This window comes from Talpa europaea (assembly GCF_964194135.1).
Source record: "Talpa europaea genome assembly, chromosome: 2".
In the NCBI taxonomy this organism is placed as follows: Eukaryota; Metazoa; Chordata; class Mammalia; order Eulipotyphla; family Talpidae; genus Talpa; species Talpa europaea.
The window spans coordinates 36912784-36935501 of NC_140068.1; the positions used below are offsets into that span (position 1 = coordinate 36912784).

A 22718-nucleotide genomic window follows, 5' to 3' on the forward strand; every position below is an offset into this window, starting at 1 on the left:
TTATTTTTTTTAATTCTTTTTTTTTTAATAGAGGCATGTTTTATTTATTTATTTGTTTGTTTGTTTGTTTTGTTTATACATGCACTGGGTACAGTCAGAAGCGCGGGAGGGTGAGAGAATTTACCAGAGCCAGGGCGGGGAGCAGAGCAGGCAGAAGGACCAAAGTACACTGCTGAGGGGAGCAGCGGGCGGCAGGAGAGGTCTGCACGCCATGTGGGACCCTCCTCTGGTGGCTGGGGAGCAGCCGGGGATCGAACCGGCGCTGCAGAGGCTGCGGGCAGCTTCGCAACCCAGCGCTCAACCGCTGCGCCACCAGGGAGGTCCACCTTCATCACATTTTAAACACCGATCATTTATAGTTAAGATTGCAAGAGAAGCACAAATGAATCTGTATATTAAAATATACTCTGTATTAGCTGATTGAATGAACTTCTTTTGCACTGATTCTAGTTTTCATTCATATCCCAGATAAAGTTCAAGGGGAAATCTTTCATCCTACTTTTGAATATTCTGTCAAATCTTTCATTTTGTTCCACAGTTAAGTGAGTTTTCCAGTCTCCAATGGTACCTAGTGGGAAAAAGCACATGAACAACACCTCTGTGAGAAGCAGCATTATCAGGACAAAAGTTTCCTTCAATCCTTTTAATCTCTTCTGCAAACCAAGCTAAATATCCATTAGTTCTCCATGGGTTGGAAACTTTGCTTTTGCTCACACATACATGAGCTAAGAAACTAGCTGAGGAATGCAGCAACAGAGAGTATACTTATAGTCAACCCCCTATGGGTTAGTCCTCTACTAAACACCGCATCTATTTTAATCTTATCAGGAAAAGCAAAATCACCACCTATGGAAAAAACTTATGTTTAAATACATCTTACAAAATCCCAGGCATCATAATGGGCAAATTACCATTGTCATGTAATAGAATTTTCAACAAAAATGCAAAAGGCAAGTATTATTTCAGTTTTAAAATGTGAAAAGAAGAACGGATTTTCAAGTAATGAAGTAAAAGTCCCAGAAGGTGCCAAGATCTGTCTTTGCTGCAGTTTTGAATGACAGATATTTGCAACCAACATAGAGCCAAAATTTTAAATGGAGAGAAACAATTTGGCATCTTCAACAATAAGAGTTTCTTGTGTGACCATTATTACTGGCATTTGGAACAGTTAGCAAGCTCTGTGAGAAGTGCATAAAAGCTGATATTGTTGAGCACTAAGACATGAATGGGATAAAAATAGAACAAAAGAAGGAACACTGCTTTTTAAAAATGTTGATATCTAGAGAAATTTCAACAAGATCTTCACACACAATTAAGAATTAACCAGGGCACATCATCATACATTTTCTCAATATATTAAATAGATAATGAATAAAACAGAAAAATACAGTTTATGTTTCTTGCAGAATAATGTGCATTAAAATTATAAAACTTTCATTCTTTAGGAGCTTTAGGAGCAACATATAGTCTTTTTTTTTTTAAGATTTATTTATGTATACAAGAGCTGGGGTACAGGCCAGAGGTGTGGGGGTGAAACGATTCACCAGAGACAGAGTGGGGAACAGAACAGGCAAGCCGAATGAAATACACTGCTGAGGAGAGCAGCGGGCAAGACAGGAGAGTTCTGCTGCACCATGTGGGTTGCTCCCTGGCTAGGGATTGAACTCGTGCTGCAGAGGCTGCGGATTGCTTTACAGTGCTGTGCTTAACCCCTTGTGCCACCAGGGAGGCCCAGCAACGTATCTTCTTAACCACTCATAAATTACAAAAGCACAATGAAAATTAATTGCATATTGTTGAATAATAAAATTCATAAAAGAATAAGTTATAAGATATTAATCAACTCTTCACACTGAGGAAGTTTGACACTTGAGGAAATAATAGGCCAAATGGCCTCCCCCACACGAAATACATATGAAGTAAATTTCTGCAGTAGTCTAGGGAATTTTGACATCCTCCTGGTCATATATATCCATTGTCTGCAGGTAATTCCTCTTGGCAGATTTTAAAGTGTAGGATCATGTGGGTTACATGTTGGGAAACTACTATTTATTTGTCAGATTCCTGTCTGAGGCTGTGTACTAAAGTCCTGTTTCAGTTTCCGGTGATACTTTTCAGGACCACATGCAGTTAGGATCTTTGTCTCTAGGGCCCAACTGGCAGTACTTGGAGAGGTGTGTGGGAACCACTCCTTGTTTAGTGTGGTGGCCAAGGGTGCAAGTGAAAGTTGAACATTTCTGCTCCTATAAACCACTGAGCATCACCTTTGCGCAGGAAACTTCCCTCTGTTCTGGTTGCAGCTTTGTTTTTTAATATGGCTTTATGATTTACTAGTGGATCAGTCTTCATGGTTTCAAATGTAGACTGTTCCACAATAGTGTCTATGTCTTCTTCACTCAGCTCTTTCTCAACGAATCTGCTGATTTTTCGCACAGAACTTCTGAGATCCTGAAAGAATTGTAAGAACCTATTCAATAGATAAGGAATATATGAGCTACAACCAAATATCTGTATCACATTTTGGAAAACTGAAGATATTTTACATCTCAAGTGTGACAAGGATACATTAATCTTTCTAAAAGTGTGTGCTTTTATTGTCTTTTTCTTAGAACTCCCTATCCCTTGATTTTATAAAGACAATTCATCATCATTCCTTCAGCAGTCCTTTAATAATGTCCTAGGTGTTTTAGAAAATGTGCTTAAGAAATTTAAGAGAATAATATGTGTTTGTTAAGAGTTCACAATTTCATTGGAAGAACAAAACATGTATAAGTCTCTGTTGACTTAACAAAGAGGTCATGATGAGAAACCTGTAATAAATTGAAAAATTTTAAGTTGAAAAAGCATTTAATTCACCAAATGTACCAACATGATATTTTGACTCAACCTACTAAAATTCCTCAGTAAACTTACAGTGGCTTATAGTTAGATGAAATATCAGATGGTAAGCCTATTTTAGAATAAAGTACTGACTATTGCCTGGCACTACTAACACTGGAGAGGGCATGAAGGCTCTGTCTTTTGCAAGTCTGCCATGTGTATTTTTATGCTCTAATATGCTTTGTAAAGGAGTCAAACAAAAAGCAGAAAATACAAAAATTGAAGAAGTTGTAGAGAAACAGAAACCATTTTGCACTATCAGTGAGAATGTAAGATAGCGCAGTCTCTATAGAAACTCCTGTACTAGTTTAAGATTCCTCAAAAAAAATATTATTACTATATGATAGTATATCATATAGTATACTATATGATCATATAGTACTAAAAATAATAAAAAATATTATTACTGTTCAAATCCTTTTGTGGATATTAGAATTGAAGAATTCTTTTCAAGAAATGAAAAGAAGGATTCAAAATGGTGTTTGTACACTCACCTTCATAGCAGGAATGTTTGTGATTTGCCAAAATGGAAGCCATCTATGTGGCCTATCCACACATGAGTGGTTCAGTAAAATGTGATATTTAGATGCTATAGAGCAGCACTCAGTCCTTCAGAGGGTGGAAATTTTCACATATGCTACAGCATGGATGAATCTTGACAACAAAAAGTTAACTTAAGTATGTCGGTGTAAATGGAAAATAATCAGTCATTACACTGATATGAGCCTCTGCATAGTCATCGTCATAGCAACAGGAAATAGAATGGTGGCTGCCAGCAGCTGGAAGGAGTTAATTTTGGAGGGTACAAAGTTACTGCTTTGCAACACGAAGCAATTTCTGCAGATGGATGGGGTATGGATGCACATCAGTATGAATATTGTTGGTGCCACAAAACAGTATTCTTAAAGTTGTTAAAATTACAAATTTTGTTATGATATTTTAGCACAATAAATGCATGGAGGTGTTGAAAAGTGGAGACAAATTCACCAGGTACAATGAGAGCTCAAAGAAAAGGGACATTAATAGTATCTTGTAGCAGTGAGAGCAATTTTCAAGAAGAAAAATGATTTCTTCCTATTCAGAAGGAAGGTAAGAAATGTTTCGGGGAAAACATAAGAATTCCCTTCTCAGGGTTAAATTCCAAACAACAGTAACTTGAAATGCTGTCCATAGTCAATGAAAACTGGAAGTCAGTGTGCCTGGTACTTGAGAGTCACAAAGAAAACACCTGGAGAGGCAGGTTGAATACAAAAGGGCTTTGTCTGGCTTGCCAACTATGTTAGTACTTACCCTGTAGGTGATACTAGCCCGTTGAGGAGTTTGTGATTGGGAAGTAAAATCATGACCCCAGTGATCAATTTAATTCTAGAAATAATTTTACATTGAATAGTGATCATACACTCATTGTACTTAAGAACACGAACACATATACTCAAAAGCTATTAGATACTAAGAGAAAAGATATAGAAGTATAGGGACCCCTTGGTGGTGCAAGGGGTTGAGCACAGCACTGTGAAGCCTAGCCTGTCAGCACGAGCTCAATCCCAGGCTGGACAGGGAGCTACCCACATGGCTCAGCAGACCTCTCCTGTCTCGCCCGCTGCCCACCTTAGCAGCGTACTTTGGTCAATCTGCCTGTTCTGTTCCCCATTCTGTCTCTGGTGTTCCCCACTCTGTCTCTGTTCCCCACTCTGTCTCACTCCCACACCTCTGGCCTGTACCCCAGCTCTTGTATGCATAAATAAATAAATCTTTAAGAAAATTCCTAAGATATTTTCAAATTAACACACATGCAGAAAAGGCATGAAACAAGTATGCAGTATATTCAATTATGAAGTGAATGAACACTCATGATGTCAACATAGACATCAAAGTGAACATTGCCGGTCCTCTGAAGCCCTACCAAAACACATGCCTTTCCCAGTATTAAACCTTGCTCTCCCCTCCAAATCATCACTACTGTATTTGTATTGCATTTATTCCCTAATCCACTCCAGTTTGGCTTACTATGCTAGATACTGTCAGTAGATTTAATGGACAAAGTTTCAGTTATACTGTATATAAAGAGAATACCCAAGTTGAAATTATTTATATACATATACATATGTATATGTTTAGACATATCCATATGTGTATATGTATATATTTAATGAACTCCAAATATGTATGCTATATACATATGTATATACATACACACATACATATGTACACACATGTGTATATATACATATACATATATAGCATACATTTCCACATATCTTCAATTGGATGCTTCTAAACATATTAAACTCCATATATCAAAACCTATCTCATTATTGTCTCACTCTGTTTCAGTGTTCCCTAAACACTGTCATGAAAGATACCATTTTATGGAGAGGTATATGAAGAGAAACACAGAAATCATCCTGACACCTCTCTCTTTTTCATTTTTCCGATATGTAATCCCCTTCCTTTTTGCCTCATAAACATATAAAAAACCATGTATTCTTGCCGACCCAATGACACCGTCCTTGTTCAAATTACCGTGATTTTTACTGGTCTGCCTCTGCCTTGCCATATTAACTTTTGAACTCACTAAAGGCAATGATATTCTCAAAGGACTACTTCTGTCACATTGCTCTCCTCATAACTCATAAAATGCGTGTAATTAAGGAAATTTCTATTTTTTAAAGACATATTTTTGCATGCAAGAATGAGGGTACAGGCCAGAGGTGCAGGGCATGAGAGGATTCACCAGAGTGGGGAACAGAACAGGCAGACTAACTGAAATACACTGCTGGGGAGAGCAGTGGGCAAGACAGGAGAGGTCTGCTGAGCCATGTTGGTAGCTCCCTGGCTGGCCGGGATCGAACTCATTATACAGAGGCTGGGGACAGCTTCACAGAGCTGTGCTTAACCCCTTGAACCACCTGGGGAGGCCCAAAAATCTCTATATTAACATAATCTGCAGACTTGCACAGTGTGGCTCATTTCAATCTTAATCTTTCCTCACTTCTACCATGCTCTTTAACATTTGCCCTTAGCTTTCCTAAGGTGTGATGCCCTTCACTGTTAGAGGGATTTGCATTCTTTCCTTGACTTACAATTCGCTTTCACCTCATTTACTTTTGTTTACTCATATATATTATTTGGCAGTTTTCATGTAGCATTTTTTCAGAAAAGTTGCCTCTAACTTTTGACAGAGCAGATCCTCTTATTCTATCTATCTAGATATCATAGTTGCAAAATTTACACAATTAAAATAGTTCCTAGTTATATAGATTTGCTTGTAATACCTATCTTCCCTGTGTGATTTAAGCACTATGGTATGGGATTCAATGACTTTTTTCTCATGATTAGTCCCAATCATATGAGGTTTTCAAAATTTTCCATGAGTAAATTATGTACTGCAAATCAACATATCAATCTGAGAGAGTGCAACAGTGAAGTCTAAATATTTGCTGTATACAGTTTGCTAAGACACTTTTGACTGGATGTGAACATGAAATCATCATGTGATTTCATCTGAAATCTGTGTTCAAGACTCTCTTTAATACTCAGGAAGAATTGGGTTCACAGAGCACACAATTTTCTTATACTGGTGGCCGTGTCACCCAAGCTCCATGTCATCCCTTTTCTTATAAGCTACAGCCATCTTAGACATTTGAGTTTGTCTTCATTGCTCCAGATGTTTGTTTAAGGATGAATCACAAAACATGACTGTACAATGACAAGAGAGTCCTAAGGAAAAACAATGATTAGGGGATGGGCAAGAAATGAGAAACCCAAAATGAAGTTTTGATTAGGTATGAAAGAAAATAGGAGAATGTGGGTAATTGAAAGCAAGATAAGAAAGGGTTTCAAAGAAATACTTATAGAAACAAACCTTCTCCTCTTACCTTCTTCATCTCCTCATACATCATGAAGAGAATATTGAAATCATGTCTGTGCTCATACCAGCCTCGGATGTGATCAAACCAAAGACTTCCTACCACTAGGAGGTTGGGAGGGGGAGTAATAACAAGGCAAATATGTTACAATTATTTAACAACAATCTATACTCTTTCTTTTCTCTCCTGGAAAAAGTGACCTCGTTAGCCATCTCTGCTGCCTTTTTAAAATGGTGTTTTTAGGGAACTATTGCACGATTTAAAGAGAAACCAGTTTTGAACTGTCTCTATGTCCATCAGAATGTGGCAATGCAAAATCAGAAGACAAAAGATCTAATTTTGTCATTTCTTTTCGGTAAGCCCATTCCTTTTCTTCACATATCTTTATTTCCCCCATTATTCTCTATTTTTTCTTTGTACTTTGTTTTAATTCTAGAGCTTACTTTTAGATAGTACTGTAAAATCAAGCTTTGAAAATTAAAGGCCAGAGCTTGCCTGGGGCGCAAGGGGTGAAGATACAACCTAGGAAGCTATCCACAGCCACTGCAGAATGAATTCCATCCTCGACCAGGGAGCTACATTGTGCAGCAGACCTCTCCTGACTCACCTGCTGCTCCCCTCAGTCATGTATTTCAGTCAATCTGCCTGTTCTGTTCCCCACAGTGTCTCTAGTGAAACCTCTCACCCCCACACCTCTGGCCTATACTCCATTTCTTGCATAAATAAATCTTTTAAAAAAGAAAATAAATATAAAAAAAGAAAATTAAAGGCCCAAAATGAAAAATAATCACCTTAGTAATGTGTCACCTAAAATGTCTCTGGAGTTAAAATTTATCCTCCTCTGTGGTGGACACATCACAGCTTGCCATATAATGCCATCACAGAAGACAAAATGTAAGCCCACCCTGGATATCTGCTGTTCTGGAAAACATGGACCTAATTTGGGATCTAAACTTTTTGCTAGGTAGATGGTTGTTCATTCTCTTATGATCTGCTACAGCATGTCCTAAACAATATGTCTTTGTAACCTTGACATTGCAAAGTGGGCCTGGTGAAAATCATAAGAGCAATGGGTGATACATGACAGGACAAGCAGTAATATCATATGCATTCTGCCTTTTATCATTCCTTCTCCATTGTCTGAGACATGTTTCCTAATTAGAGAATGTAACTAAATGGTACATTGTCTCATAAACATGTTGCTGACTGACTAAATTCAGTTACCTTTTCCATTTAGGAATTTTTCCATGAAGCACTCTATGTTTTCTGAGGGTTCAAATGCAGTCAGCCAATTTGAAAAATGATAATATGAGATCAAAATATCTTTGGGGTTTCTGTAAATGTAAATAATCTACAGAAAAAAGCAAAGTTATTTCAGTAATTATTGATTATACAGTCAGGTTTTTTTTTTAACAAATAATGATATTGTATTATATGAATGTATGATAACTTATCTCATATAACTATTCACAATCTACTCTATGCAGTCTACTACTCATGGAAATTTTAGTGTTCTCAAATTTTTGCCAGTACTAAGACTGTTGTAACAAAAAAATATATTCACATGATAATTCACAAAAGCGAGCATAGTGTTGAAATTCCTAGTACTTAAAAAATTTATTTTTAAGGCTATTTACTATTGAACATTATCTTTCATATAGACAGTTCCAATTTACCATACGTAGGCATTAAGTGATATTAGGGAAACAGTCAACGAGGCAAAGGGATTATTAAATAAGAGAAAAACCACTCACACCTGATATTGGAAGAGATAATTGTCCACATAGAAGAAAACTGAAAATGTATTTCTACCTCACACCATACATACAAATAATTAATAAGAGGATTTAAATATGAAAGGTACACCTTGATTTAAAAAATTCAAAAGATATATTTTCAGTCATAGTTTTGTGAAGAAATATGTAAATAAGAAATAATTTATATAAAATAATAGTTGATTAATAGGGTTACATTCAATTAAAAAGGATGTTCCTAATCAAAATAAACCATAATGTTACAGAGAAACAACAAAATTTTACAGAAGGAGCACCTATGACCAATAATTAATGACCCAAATACACATGAAACTAATCATAAATAAATCTAATAAGAATTTATGCAAAGGTACAATATTTCAATGAATAAAAAATAATTATTGGCAAAAAAGTATCAACAATTGCTTAATCGCATTAATTACTAGAGAACATAAATTAAGATCAGTTTGAGATATCATTCTCTAATGACCAGATTGATAAAAATTAAAGTCTGACAGGAGAAATTATTAAAAGACAACCAACAACGGAGTCAGGAGCAACGTGGCGGCGAAGAAACGCTGCAGAAAGTTCTCCTGTAAAAACAGGTAACAGGGCGGAAAAGCAGCAGGTCCCTGAGAACCGGCCCCACAAGATGATGGGGCGAGGAGGGCAACCTGCCCGAAGAGGAAAGTGGCCACAGGAGAGGACGAAAAGAGGAAAGCTCAGAACCTGCTGTCTTCCCGGACCCCCAAAGCCGGCGCCCTGAGGACAGAAAGGAGGAAATAATAAAAATAAAAACAAATACAAAACACAAGCAGAAACCGGAGCTCCAGCGGGACAGCGAGGGGAAAGACACCGCACCCCGCGACGGGAACCCACGGAGGTGAGCGAAGGGCTCTGGGGCATTGCGGGGAGATGAGGCCTGGGGCCGGGGGAGACCCGCAAACAGCCCAGCGCCGCGGGAAGCAGGAGCGGAGACGCGCACACCTGCTAGAAAAGCCCTGGCGAGGGAGGCTGCCCAGGTCCCTGCCCCGGTGACCAGGATCGAGGGGAGCTTCGCGAAAAGGGTTTTCAGGCTTTTCTGCCCCATTAGATTGCCCTGCCTGACGGGGCGCCTGCATGTTGTGACGTCCTTGTAGCTGAGCTGGTTACTCTGCGGCCAGGACTGCGGCCTTGAGATACTGGCCAGAGAAGCAGAGGCAGGAGAGACGCGGGAGAGAGACGAGGGCAGAGAGAACCCAGGGGAGCCCAGATCCCAGACTGGCAGGGGCTGGGCGGCCTGCAGGCCTCGGGCCCGCCCCACACCCCTGCGCTGTGCGCCTGCCTGGTTGCTGCACTGCACGTAAAAGCTCAAGAAAGCCTGAGAAAGCCACCAGGGCTCTGGACTCCCCTTTACCCCGTCTGCTCCATCATAGAAATCCTGCTGTGTCCCATCTGCCCCTACAGGGAGACATGCAGGGAGCAGTCACTGAGGCGAGTGACCCTCCCTGGGTGATCAAACCAGGCACCCGGGAAGGGAGCGGGGTGCAAAAGGCGCCATTTCTGTGGGCACTGAACGGGGCTACCGCCACGGCCTGGCTCTGAGGGCTTCAGAACTGAGAAACGGGGCATGAAATTCAGGGCGTGGGAGCCCCACGATGCTGGGGCACAGGGCAGACACCGCACTCCCATGCCACTGAGGCACAGCATGCCACTCTGTTCCCTGGAGACCCACGGGGAGAAGCAGGGTTCTAGAAGGCTATTAGGAAAGAGCTCTGGTCCCTGGTGATCAGAACAAAATCACCAACTTCCTGATTACTGGAAGCCAGGGATTCCAAAACCACCCTCAGGCTATCAGAGGGGATGGGCCACGCAAATGGGGGTGACACTGGGAACAAGGCGCTGAGCAAGACCCCATTCTGGAACTGAGAGCCGGCACCGCATCAGGGGCCTGGGACGCACCCTAAGAGTGGGCACCACACAGGGTGACAGCCAGTGTTGTGCATTGAGAGCCCCGGAATTGAGAACTAGAGCGCAGAATCCAGGGTGCGGGATCACAGCTGCGGGCTCAGCACCGGGTGAACTTGGGAGGGACAGAGACCCAGCATGAGCAATAGTGCCTGTGTTGAGGTGCTCCCCTCCCCTCTCCCTTTCTCAGAGAACTATTGGGGGGAAAAAGCCGAGGCCAGCAAGTACAGGTCTCTGGCGCCTCCTAGTGACCAGAACGAAATCACCACCTCGCGGATTCCCTGCTGGAACTGAGGAAATCCAGAGGGAGGGAACTGTAAGAGACAGTGCCCAGCAACATAGCCACAGCATAACAGAGTTTTGGTATAACAGTGCTGGAGTGGGTCTGGTAAACAGTTTCCGACACCCCTGAAGGAGCTCTCCAAAGAGATGCCCACCAACACCGGTGGCACAATGCCCAAATACATAGAACTAATTAGAAATCTAAGAGCGGGGACAAGGAAAAATATAAATAACCAAGCAAGCCCGCAGGGGAAAAACACACGACAAAAAGGAAAACAGTCACCAGAGCTCAACACTGACATGGAAGAACTTCTCGGCCTGTCAGAGAATTAATGACCATCATGATTAAAAAGCAGAAAGAAAGTGAAAAGGAAAAAAATGATTTTAGACAAATAATCATTGAACTTAAGAATGAAATTGAGACCTTGAGAAAGGAAAGAAAAGAAATGCAGGAGATTAAAAGATTGCTGGAGGAGATAAAGAACTCTGGGTAAAGCAATGAAAACAGAGCAAAATATATAGCAACACAGGCGCACATCAAGAAAGAACTGAAAGAAACAACCTAATCTCACATCTCAAAGAGCTAGAAAAAGAACAACAAAAAGCCCTCAAGCCAGTAGAAGAAAGGAAATAAAAATCAAAGCAGAGATAAACTAAATGGAAATTTAAAAAAAATCCAAAAAATCAAGGAAACCAAAGGTTGGTTCTTTGAAAAAATAAACAAAATAGACAAACTTCTAGCCAGGCTCACAAAATAAAAATGGGAGAAAGCACATATAAATAAGATCATAAATGAAAGAAGAGAAATCACAACAGACTCAGTAGAAATCAAAGAAAAATCAGATATTCTTATGAACACTTACATGCAAACAAATTCAACAATCTAGAAGAGATGGCCAAATTCCTAGAATGATATAATCATCCAAAGCTGGATAAAGAAGAAATAGAGCACCTAAACAGGTCAATTACAAGCAGCAAAATTGAAGCAGTAATCAAAACACCCCCCCCCCCCCAAAAAAAAGCCCAGGCCCAGAGGGCTTGATAAATGAATTCTACTAAATGTTCAGCAATGAATTAGTGGCTATCCTATACAAACTCTTTCAAAAAATTGAAAAAGAAGGATACTACCAAATATGTTCTACAAAGCTAACATTACACTAATACCAAACCCAAACAAAGACAACACAAAAAAAGAAAATTACAGGCCAATCTCCCTAATGAACACTGATGCAAAAATCCTCAACAGAATCTAACAATGCATCAAAGGGATAATACACCACGATCAAGTGGGATTCATGCCAGGGGCACAAGGATGTTTCAATATAAGAAAATTGATCACTGTAATCCAGCACATTAACAAAAAGAAAAATAAAAACCATATGATCATATCAATCGATGCTGAGAAAGCATTTGACAAAGTCCATCATCCATACATGATGAAGGCCCTTGTAATTCTCAGGATAAAAGGAACATACCTTAACATGATAAAACCCATATATTACAAACCCACTGCCAATATTATTCTCAAAAGAGAAATTCTGAAGAAAGATCAGGAACAAAACAAGGATGTCCTCTCTCACCACTGCTCTTCAGTATAATACTGGAATTCCTAGCCAAAAGCAATAAGACAAGAGAAAGGCATACAAGGAATCCAAATAGGGAAAGAAGTAAAATTATCACTATTTGCAGACGATATGATAATATACATAGAGAACCCTAAAAACTCCGCAGAAAAACGACTCAAAATAATCAGCCAGTTCAGGAAAGTAGCGGGATACAAAATCAACACACAAATATCAGTAGACTTCCTACACCCAGTCCATCTATCTGAAGAAGAAGATATCAAGAAAACTATCCCTTTTATAATTGAAACAAACAAACAAAATCAAATACTTGGGAATAAACCTAACAAAAGAGGTGAAGGTCCTATAGGAAGAAAATTATAAAACACTGTTAAAAGAAATGGAAGAAGACACAAAGAAATGGAAAGACATCCCTTGCTCATGGATTGGACGAATTAACATTATTAAAATGGTCATCCTACCCAAAGCGATTTACAGATTCAATGCTATTCCAATAAAAATCTCAATGACATTCTTCAAAGAAATAGAACAAATACTGATGAAATTCATATGGAGCCACAAAAAACAGCGAATAGCCAAAGTACTACTGATGAAAACAAAGGAGAAAGGAGGTATCACACTTCCAAACTTCATGTTATACTACAAAGCCATGATAATTAAAACAATATGGTATTGGAACAAAAATAGACACACAGACCAATGGAACCAAATAGAGAGCCCAGAAATAAAGCCACACTTATATGGACAAGTAATCTTTGACAAAGGAGCAAAGCATATGCAATGAAACTTTGACAGTTTGTTCCATAAATGGTGCTGGGAAAACTAGACCACCACCTCTCACCATGCACAAAAGTTAACTGAAAATGGATAAAGAAACTGGACACAAGACTGAAACTATAAAATATATAAAGGAAATATAGGTAAAACATTAGAAGACATACATCTCAGTAACATCTTTAAAGACTCATCATCCAGGGCCTCGCTGATGGCGCAAGGGGTTTAGTGCAGCGCTGTGAAGCTGTCCGCAGCCTCTACAGCATGTGTTCGATCCTGGCTGGCCAAGGAGATACCCACATGGTGCGACAGACCTCTCCTATCTCACCCATTGCTCCCCTCAGCATTGCATTTCATCAGTCTGCCTGTTCTGTTTCCCACTCTGTCTCTGGTAAATCCTCTCACCACCCCCATCTCTGGCCTGTGCCCCAGCTCTTGCATGCATAAAAATAAATAAATTAAAAAAAAATGGAGCAAATATCAAAACTCTTCTGGCACTATATCCAAACAAATATTATATTATAATCCAGTAGTATTTATGCCAGAAATAGGATATTATTAAGTTAATTGTGATTTTTATTTCATTATATATGGGGGATTAGGACATATCATGTACCTGGTTGCAAAATTGGAATCTCATGATATTAGAGCTTTCTAAATTAAAAAAAAAAAAGTAATATGTCAAGTAAATGAACAGAAAAATATTTCTCTTCATTCTGTGGCCCCCAAATCAAATGGAAAGAAAATGAAAATGAGAAAAAAAAATGTAAATATCCTAAAAGTACTAGAGGTCAAAGACAAGAGACAATTTTTCATCAGTATTATTTTTGTAGTTTTCTTCAAATTTTAATTACTGCATTAGAAAAAACCAAATGCATACATTGAAAAGTAGTGGAAAATAAAATGCATTATTGTTTTAAAGTGAAGTGCATCCTGGATAGAACATAAAGGGAAAATTAATACATCTCATTAAAAAAAAAAGTAGGGATTACAGCAATGACTAAATGGACAAGATAAAAAAAATTTAAACTGTTTCTAATGTTAACAGCTATAAAAAATAAAAATACTGAAATGCAGAAAAAGAAGGTAATATACATACAAAGGACAACATAGCATATTTGGTGAACATCCAAGGAGACTTAAACACAATTACAGAATGAGGTTGGATGCTAATATTGCAATACAAATGGTTGTCCCAGAATTAAACACACACACACCAATTCCAAAAAACATTAAAAAATTGGAAGAAATAACACATTAAAATGTAAAATTAATAACGCTCAATCATACCTGCTATAATATTTCCAACAAGAAAATAATTGCCATGTATTAAACAGATCTATCAATATTTGGATAAAAAATAAAACCAAGTAAAATCAAAGAAAAAGTAAAAGGCAGATTTTGAATGGTTCCACTATGAGGAATGTAAACATCAGAAAAAGATACACACACACAAAATAAAAAATTGAATTCAGCAAAACAAAAATAATGGTTACCATGGGATAGGGGGAAGGGTGGAGGAGGTAGGAGGGAGGCACATGGGACATGGGCACTGGTGGTTTGGTAAAGGGGAAAAAGGAAAATAAAATGCAAAATCAGAGGGAGGGACATTGGAAACTCAGTATAACAAAAAGACTTCAAAAGAGTAATGAAGGTAAATGCTTAAACGAAAAATATTATATCAATTAGCTAATTACCCTGACAAATATCATGTAATAGACATATTTCACATCACATGCAGTCAGACAGAATTTGTAATTTCATATAAAGAAAGCAAAAATATAAAGTATCTAGAAAAAACTGGAGAATATTAGTATAATCTTACTGGTGAAAAAATTTTTTACAGCAAGACACGGAGTTACAAGCAATAAAGGAAAGATAATAGACTAGCTTTAAGGGTTTGGAATTATAAGTATAAATAAGTGAGTATAAATGAATTTCATTAAAATGAAAAAAGAATGAAATGAAAAGCAGGAGGAGGCACAATGGACTCTGCTGGAGGATTATGAGTGCTTTGGTGGTGGGTGTGGAGTGGTTATACCTTAGGTGTAAATATCTACCTCTAAATTATATGCAGGATTGATGCCTTTACATTAACAGAAATAACACAACTTATAAATTAAAGGCATTTAACAGTTTAACAAGGTAAATATTAAATGAGACAATATTTGCCTTGTATAATTTTTTTCAAAATCTGTAAGTAAAAGACAGGGAAAAATGTACAATGGACATAAAAGATATTCAAAGGCGAGGAAATATGCAAAATGATGGTCAAACTAATTAAAATCAGAATGGCTGCAAATTACTCAAGAAAGAGATTTTCTTTTACCTATCAAGGCAACAAAGAAAAAATCCAGTCATTGGTGTTGATTGGGAGAAAAAATGCATCTTGATATGCTGTTTGATGAAGTGTAAGTTGATCATACAATACATATAGGTAATAATGAAAATCACTTAAGAATTTGAATACTTACCTGAAAACTCTGCTTTCAGGGAAACATTGTCACCAGAAGAAACATGTACAGAGACTTACAACAATGCTTACTGTAATGTCGCATATACATTCGCTGCAAACTGCCTATCTAGAAAATGCCTGAAATACCTATGATCATAGAAGAAATTCTTAGTAAACCATTGAAAAGATAGGGTTTTATGAGCTGAAGTTAAAGAATTTGTCCTTAGATATTTTATCATTACACTGCAAACAATGTGTGTGGTGATCCAATTTATGTCTCTACTTATAATTGCATATTTTTGAAAAGAACACAATATCATATAAATATAATAATCACATTTGAAAGACTTTTCATGAGCACAGATGGAGACATTGAAGAAGATATTTTTGTGAGTCATTTTGATACTTACTTTAGCTTTTTTGTTCTTGAGACCTTTTGGCACTAAGTGATAAGGCAAGTGGGTACTAAAGAGCCTAGGGGAAGGCCTTTTGGAAAAGTCAGTCTTCTGTAAGCTGTATTCAAAGTAGGGGGCTCTGATATTTACATTTATACTTTCAGTTCTATTACGATGGTTCTCAAAATAAACCAAGCTTAGTATTTGCTGAGTCCAGATGGTACCTATTAAGAAAAATAATCTTATGTGAACCTTGAATTAATTTTAAATGATCCATGCCCATAGTAATGTTACTCTTCTCAAAAACATTTGGGTTATTCATTTTTCAATCACTCTATCTAATGATTTTGTAAAGTTGATTGTATGTTATCTTAACATACATTAAAAAGATATAATCAAGATCTCCTAGCTCCGGGCCTTCCTGGTGGCGCAAGGGGTTAAGACTCAACCTATGAAGCTGTCCAAAGCCACTACAGCATGAGTTCAATCCCCAGCCGGTGAGGCAGCAGCCCACATGGCGCAGCCAACCTCTCCTGACTCACCCACTGCTCCCCTCAGCAGTGTATTTCATCCAACTGCCTGCTCTGCTCCCCACTCTGTCTCTGGTGCATCCTCTTACCCTCCCGCGCATCTGGCCTATACCCTGGTTCTTATATAAATAAATAAATAAATCTTTAAAAAAAGAAAAAGATCTCCTAACTCCTCTATCTATTTGAAAAGATGTTGTTGTTCAGATTCTATAATAGTGACTCACATTAATTTTTTAGTTCCCTCTCTCATGCATGTATTTTGTGCAATCTTCCTATTTATACTGTTCTGTGATTTCCTGTGTTTCTCTGTACCTAATCTCTTTCCCAAGAGCTTTATCTTTTCAAAATATAAATTAAAGAGCTCAAAATCCCTTCACTCTCTATTTTTCTCATATTGTAATCTAGGTCTTCCCACACAATATTGAATGCACCAATTACATGAACGTAACATGACAATGTCTGGAGAATGCCTTTTGCACACATCTATTGCCAAACCAGAATGAAGGGAAATAACAAGGGCTCCCCAGTCCCCAAACTCACCAGACTTTGGATATGTAACTATGAAGACATCGTCATCTCTGACTTCAAAATCATCTAGGTTTTCTAGTAGTTCATGATCAAGATTAGAAGTTGAAAAATAAAAACCTTTAAATTTAAAGAGATACTTATCTGTGCTGTCCATAATGATTTGCCTACAAGAAAATAACAGATAAAACACTTTTCAGATACTTGGTGATTTATAATAAGGACTAGCACTTGCCGAGTATTCAACAAATGCCAAGCACCACTGACCTGTCAACTCATTTCCCAAACTAAACCCCTGGTTCCTATTAAGTCATTTAATCTTCAAAACCCAATATGCTAGAGGTATTGTTGTTATCAGTATTCTATACATTAGGAAACTAAGATACCAGGAAATAAAGATGATTTTTGTAAAATCCCATGAGTGAGGTTTTATCATGATCCAAAACATACAGATGAGGAAGGTAAGAAACAGGGAATTTCAGCAAATTGTTCAAGCTTTTAAAATCAGAAATCTGAAAAATATCCCAATAGAAAGTTAAAATAAAATTAGAAGCAAAAAGTCCCAAATAGGCCAGTTCAAAACAATTGACCAAGAAAAATTTGTTAGCCCTACTAAGGACTCTATTCCTGAAAGTGTAATCCATGAGTGAGTCCCAGAAGTCATTAGGTTAGAACTAGCATGTGTTTCAGTTAAGAATTCTTAAGATATTGCTGTGTACTCAAGAAACGTTTAATACCTTTATGCTTGAACTCACCTCATCAATAGAGGGAGAGTGTGGAGTTATGCTTAAGAGCAGGAAAATCACTGGTATCAGAATCACCTAGTTTTCTGGGTATACATTAAGCCTCCTGATCCACTAAGAATCTGACTTTCTGAGGAATGTGGCCTCAAAATTGTGTGTTAGAAATCTCACTGTTCATCTAAGAAAATCAGGATGAAAATAGTAATAAACAATGCTTTGTTTTCCAGAGAGATTTTCTCAACACCTGAGAAGCCAGTGTGGGATGAAATTTGGCTCCCAATTAAGACATGCAACTAAAGTCCACTATCCTACTAGAGGTTTCCTCACCAAACAATGAATTTCAAGCAGCTTCATTTTTTGAGAATTGAGCATGGAACAGACTGGCTGAGAAATAACAAAGACTGGTCTAGAGACATAGATGGAGAGCTGTTTTGATAACAGAGTCACAAATTCTCCAGGAAAGAAAATAAATGAGAACTCATCTTTGGGACATGCTGAAATAAATTTACACTGTGTGACATTGACAAATGGAGCTTTCTATAATAGGAAATAAAGTTGAATAAAAGCCAAAATGAAAGTGTCACTATCATCAATTCCTGTCCCCCACCCACACATTTTTACCCACACTCCCAAAAAACACCAACTCTAGAAAATCTGAATCCTGAGAAAAGAAAGGACAGTCCCCACAAACACTGAATATCACCTCTTTCTTGCTATTTGTCTATTACGCCCAGTCACAGGAGAGAGAATTATGAGAGCTGCTGTGCCACAAGACAAGAGACAAGTGTAGGGGGTGAGGTGGATTCATGAAGCATCTTGGCTTTGACACTTCTTCTATTTCTTGCATCTCATTGATCAATAGTAAAGAAAGCGATGAATAGAAAGAAAAGACATCATGTGTTTCCCTTTTAGTCTTGCACAGATGTTCAAGAAAAGGAAGAAAAACAGAAACTTGAAAAGAAAATTCAAACTTCCTCTGCATGCTGAAGAGAGGGTGAGACAGGAGAGCCGTGAGGCTGCCCTTCCACTACTCACTGCTGCAGATCCACAGATGAAGAAAATTCACTTCTGCCATAATTTTAGGAATGATAGGAATTGATGTGCTACTCAAATAAATACTCTCTACAGAGTTTGTCTAGTCAATGAGGGGTGTTTCAGGGACTCAGCAAGCTGCCCTTTTTGGACAAATACATTGGGTAAGATTTTGTTGTTACTAGGAGAAAGAGATCAGATTACCCCAAAAGGTCAATAGTCTTGGGGATAAGAGAACTACAGGTTCTCAGTAAATGTAGGCTTATTACTTAACTTTGGTAACTGTACTACAAACACTGTATTCAAAGGTTGTAACAACCACTTCCTTGGATATAAAGGATGGTTGTAAAATCTTTTAGACCTGTCTCGGGGGACTGGTGTCTGTTCTTTGGGGCTTTATTTTTTGCATGTGGCTGCTAAGTTTGCCCACAGCATTATGAGAGACTTTCCTTCCCACATGTGTAAAATTGGCTCCATTTTGACTCAGCTCACCAAAAACATGGAAGTGCCGACCCATACTATTTGATTACTACACACTGTAATAAAGCTTGAAATCTGGAAGTATGATACCTTCAGCTTTTTCCTTTCTCTAGATTGCTTTGTTAGAGATAAAAGAGATCTCTTCATTTCCCTGAGGCAGATAGCCACCGTTTTGCTTCCTGATATTCTTGCTGGATTTATCACCACGTTTCAAGGACCAGATAAGATCATACAGGTCCAGAAGGCCCGGAAACAAATACACATGTCTAACAATGGTACTATGGTTGTGCATAGTTACCTTTTAAATGACTTCTTTCAACATGTCTAACTGCACACAAACCTCGTGGGTTTTTTTTTTTTTTAAAGATTTATTTATTTACACAGGAACCAGGATACAGGGGGAACCAGACATGCAGGAGGGTGAGAGGATTCACCAGAGACAGAGTGGGGGACAAGAAGAGGCAGACTGACTGAAATATGCTGCTGAGGGGAGAGCGGGCGCAACAGGGGAGGTCTGCCGCGCCATGCGGGTATCTCCCTGGCTGGCTGGGATCGCACTGCACAGTCTGTAGACAGCTTCACTGCACTGTGCTTAATTGCCTATGCCACCAGGGAGACCCCCAAACCTCATGTTTTTGATGTTAAAACCCACTCATACCAATGAGCATTCTCACCGACACAAAAAGATAAAGGGATGGGAAGTTCAAATTCTGGGAATCTGGAATAATGGAAGAAAGGTGAGTGTAAGTTTCCCACCTGGGGAAAAAAAAAGGAAATCATAAAGCCCTTCCTGCTTTGAGGTCTCATAACAACTCTCATGCTTTCTGAGACTGCCCGCTACCTTGTGTATTCTACTATCTCTCTTAAATAAACTGTCTCTTGCTTTATTATTGAAGCTACATGAAATGCTTTCCTTATTTCCTTATAGGTTTAGTCCCTGTAGTTTTCCCACCGCCACAGCACCTGTGATCCATCACCACAGTCCCTTGTGTCTTCCCTCCCCTTTTTTGAGACCTCTGCATCCCCCTCCACTGCTATATATCAGATCCATGGTCATTTTGCAAGTTTTGTCTTTTTCCTGACCCTTTGTTTGTTTTTTCTATATTCCACATATAAATGAAACCATCTGATATTTATCTTTTTCCTTCTGACTTATTCATCTCGGCATAATCCTTTCAGCTCCATCCATGTTGCTGCAAATGGCATGAGTTTATCTTTTTTGATTGCTGAGTAGCATTCCATTGTGCATAAACACCACGAATTCTTGACCAAGAATTCTATTTGGGGGCATTTAGGTTGTTTCTGTAAGTTGGCTATTGTAAATACTGCTGCAACAAAAGTAGGCTTGCAGCTTTCCTTTTTCAAATTAGTGTATTTTGTGTCTTTAGGTAGATTCCTAGTAGTGGAATCATTAGATCATATAGTAGATCAAATTTTTAGTGTTTTGAGGAACCTCCACACAGCTTTCCATACTGTCAGGACCACCTTGCATTCCCACTAGCAGTGTAAGTTCCTTTTTTCAGCACATCCTCATTAGCATCTGTTGTTTCTGGCTTTATTTAATATGAGCCATTCTCACCAGCATGAGGTGGTATCTCATTGTGTTTTTCATTTGCACGAAATGCTTTTCTTATAAAATGAATGGATGAAATAATATGATATATGCACACAATGGAATATTGTTCAGCCATTAGAAAGAATAAAATCTTTACAACTGGCAACAACTTTGACAGATCTCAAGGGAGCAATAAAGCAAGAGAAAGGAATGAAATGAATACAAATTAAAGAGGAAAAAGTAAACCTATCACTCTTTACAGAAGATGGGATCATATGCACAACAACTACCATGACTTTGGTAAAAACAAAACAAAACTTGGAAACCATCAATCACTAAAGTGACAGGCTCAAAATCAATATATAGTGTCTTTTGTGTTTCTATGTACAAACAACAAAATAGAAGAGGAGAAAGAGATCAAGAAAACTGCCAATGGTAACATCAAAAAGTATTAAATGTCTAGGAATAAACTAACAAAGTACATGAGAGATCTATTCAGTGACAATTATAAGATATTGCTAAAAAGAATCCAGAAGGAGAGTAAGGAAGTAGAAAGATATTCCACACTCATATTGGAGGAAATAATATTGTTAAAATGTTCATCTTACTCAAAGTAACATAGAGATACAATGAAATTGTTAATCAAAATTTCAATGGAATTCTTCAAGGATTAGAGCAAATAATACTAAAATTTATACAGAATGACAAATGGGTAAGTAAGAGACTAAGACACTTATTTTTTTAAAAAAAGATTCATTTATGCATACAAGAGCTGGGGTACAGGCCAGAGGTGTGGGGGGTGAGAGGATTCACCAGAGACAGAATGGGGAACAGAACAGACAGACTGACTGAAATACACTGCTGAGGGAAGCAGCAGGCAAGTCAGGAGAGGTCTGCTGCACCATGTGGATTGCTCCCTGGCTGGGGATCAAACTAGCGCTGCAGTGGTTGTCAATAGCTTCATAGATTGTGTCTTAACCCCTTGCTCCACCAGGGAGGCAATCTTGACAAAAAAGTAGAGGAATAGAAGTTTCACAATCCCAAAGTTTAATCAAACTAGAAGCTATAGGAATCTGCACCTTGTGGTAGTGGATTAAAAGATAAACATATTAAAAAATGGAATAGAATTGAGAGCCAGAAATAAGCCCACATTTTTGTGAAATTAAATTTAAGACATAAGAGCCAATTGTATACTAGAGAAAGGAAAATCTGTTCAATAGTTAGTGTTGCTAAAATCAGTCACTCGCCTCTCTACCATACATAAAAATTAACTCAAAAATGGCCTAAAATCACATGCAGCACTGTAAAACAATGCTACCTCAATTAAAAGACAATAAGTAGCTTTTACAGATTGATAAGCCTTCGATTTCAAGACTACAGTTGATCCTGTCATGTCCTCCAATCTGGCCCAATAACTAAAAAAATAACTGAAACAAAAAAGCAAAATATTCCATAACAATATTCCAAAACAATCAGAGGAATGATCTATTGTTCACAAACCACATATGGCAAATGATGTAAAAGCCTCTACATTAATATTTATTAATTACTGGGGTTTCTCAGTAATGATAGTCAAGGGCTAAAGTATTTAATTAGATATATTTTCTTCTGAAAGTGGTTTCTGAGGAATTTTTTTGCTGAATTTAGAATTCTATCATACAGTTATATTTCAGATGACCATGAGGGAAAATACCTACCCTAGGAAAATCTTGTAGAAACTTTCATTCTACTCTCTGTCATGTAAGGATTCCAGTCTCCCTAAACCTGGTTAAAAAAAATAAAAGAGGGGCCTCCCCTGGTGGCACAGTGGTTGAGCGCTGGGCTGGGAAGCTGCCCCCAGCCTCTGCAGTGCCGGTTCGATCCCCGGCCACTTGGCAAGGGTCCCACATGGCGCAGACCTCTCCTGCCGCCTGC

The 22718-nt window shown here is 38.2% G+C and overlaps 1 protein-coding gene across 1 annotated transcript; it reads right to left on the reverse strand.

Annotated features, from left to right (window-relative positions):
• Positions 1–446: 446 nt before the first annotated feature.
• LOC311186981 (amine sulfotransferase-like) lies at positions 447–17151 on the reverse strand (the record flags this gene model as incomplete). The annotated part of the gene is made up of 6 exons (XM_084258183.1): positions 447–568; positions 2265–2448; positions 6759–6853; positions 7974–8100; positions 15955–16163; positions 17010–17151. The coding sequence occupies 6 exons, from the start codon at positions 17149–17151 to the stop codon at positions 447–449; spliced, it is 879 nt and encodes a 292-aa protein (XP_084114309.1).
• Between the last annotated feature and the right edge of the window lie 5567 nt (positions 17152–22718).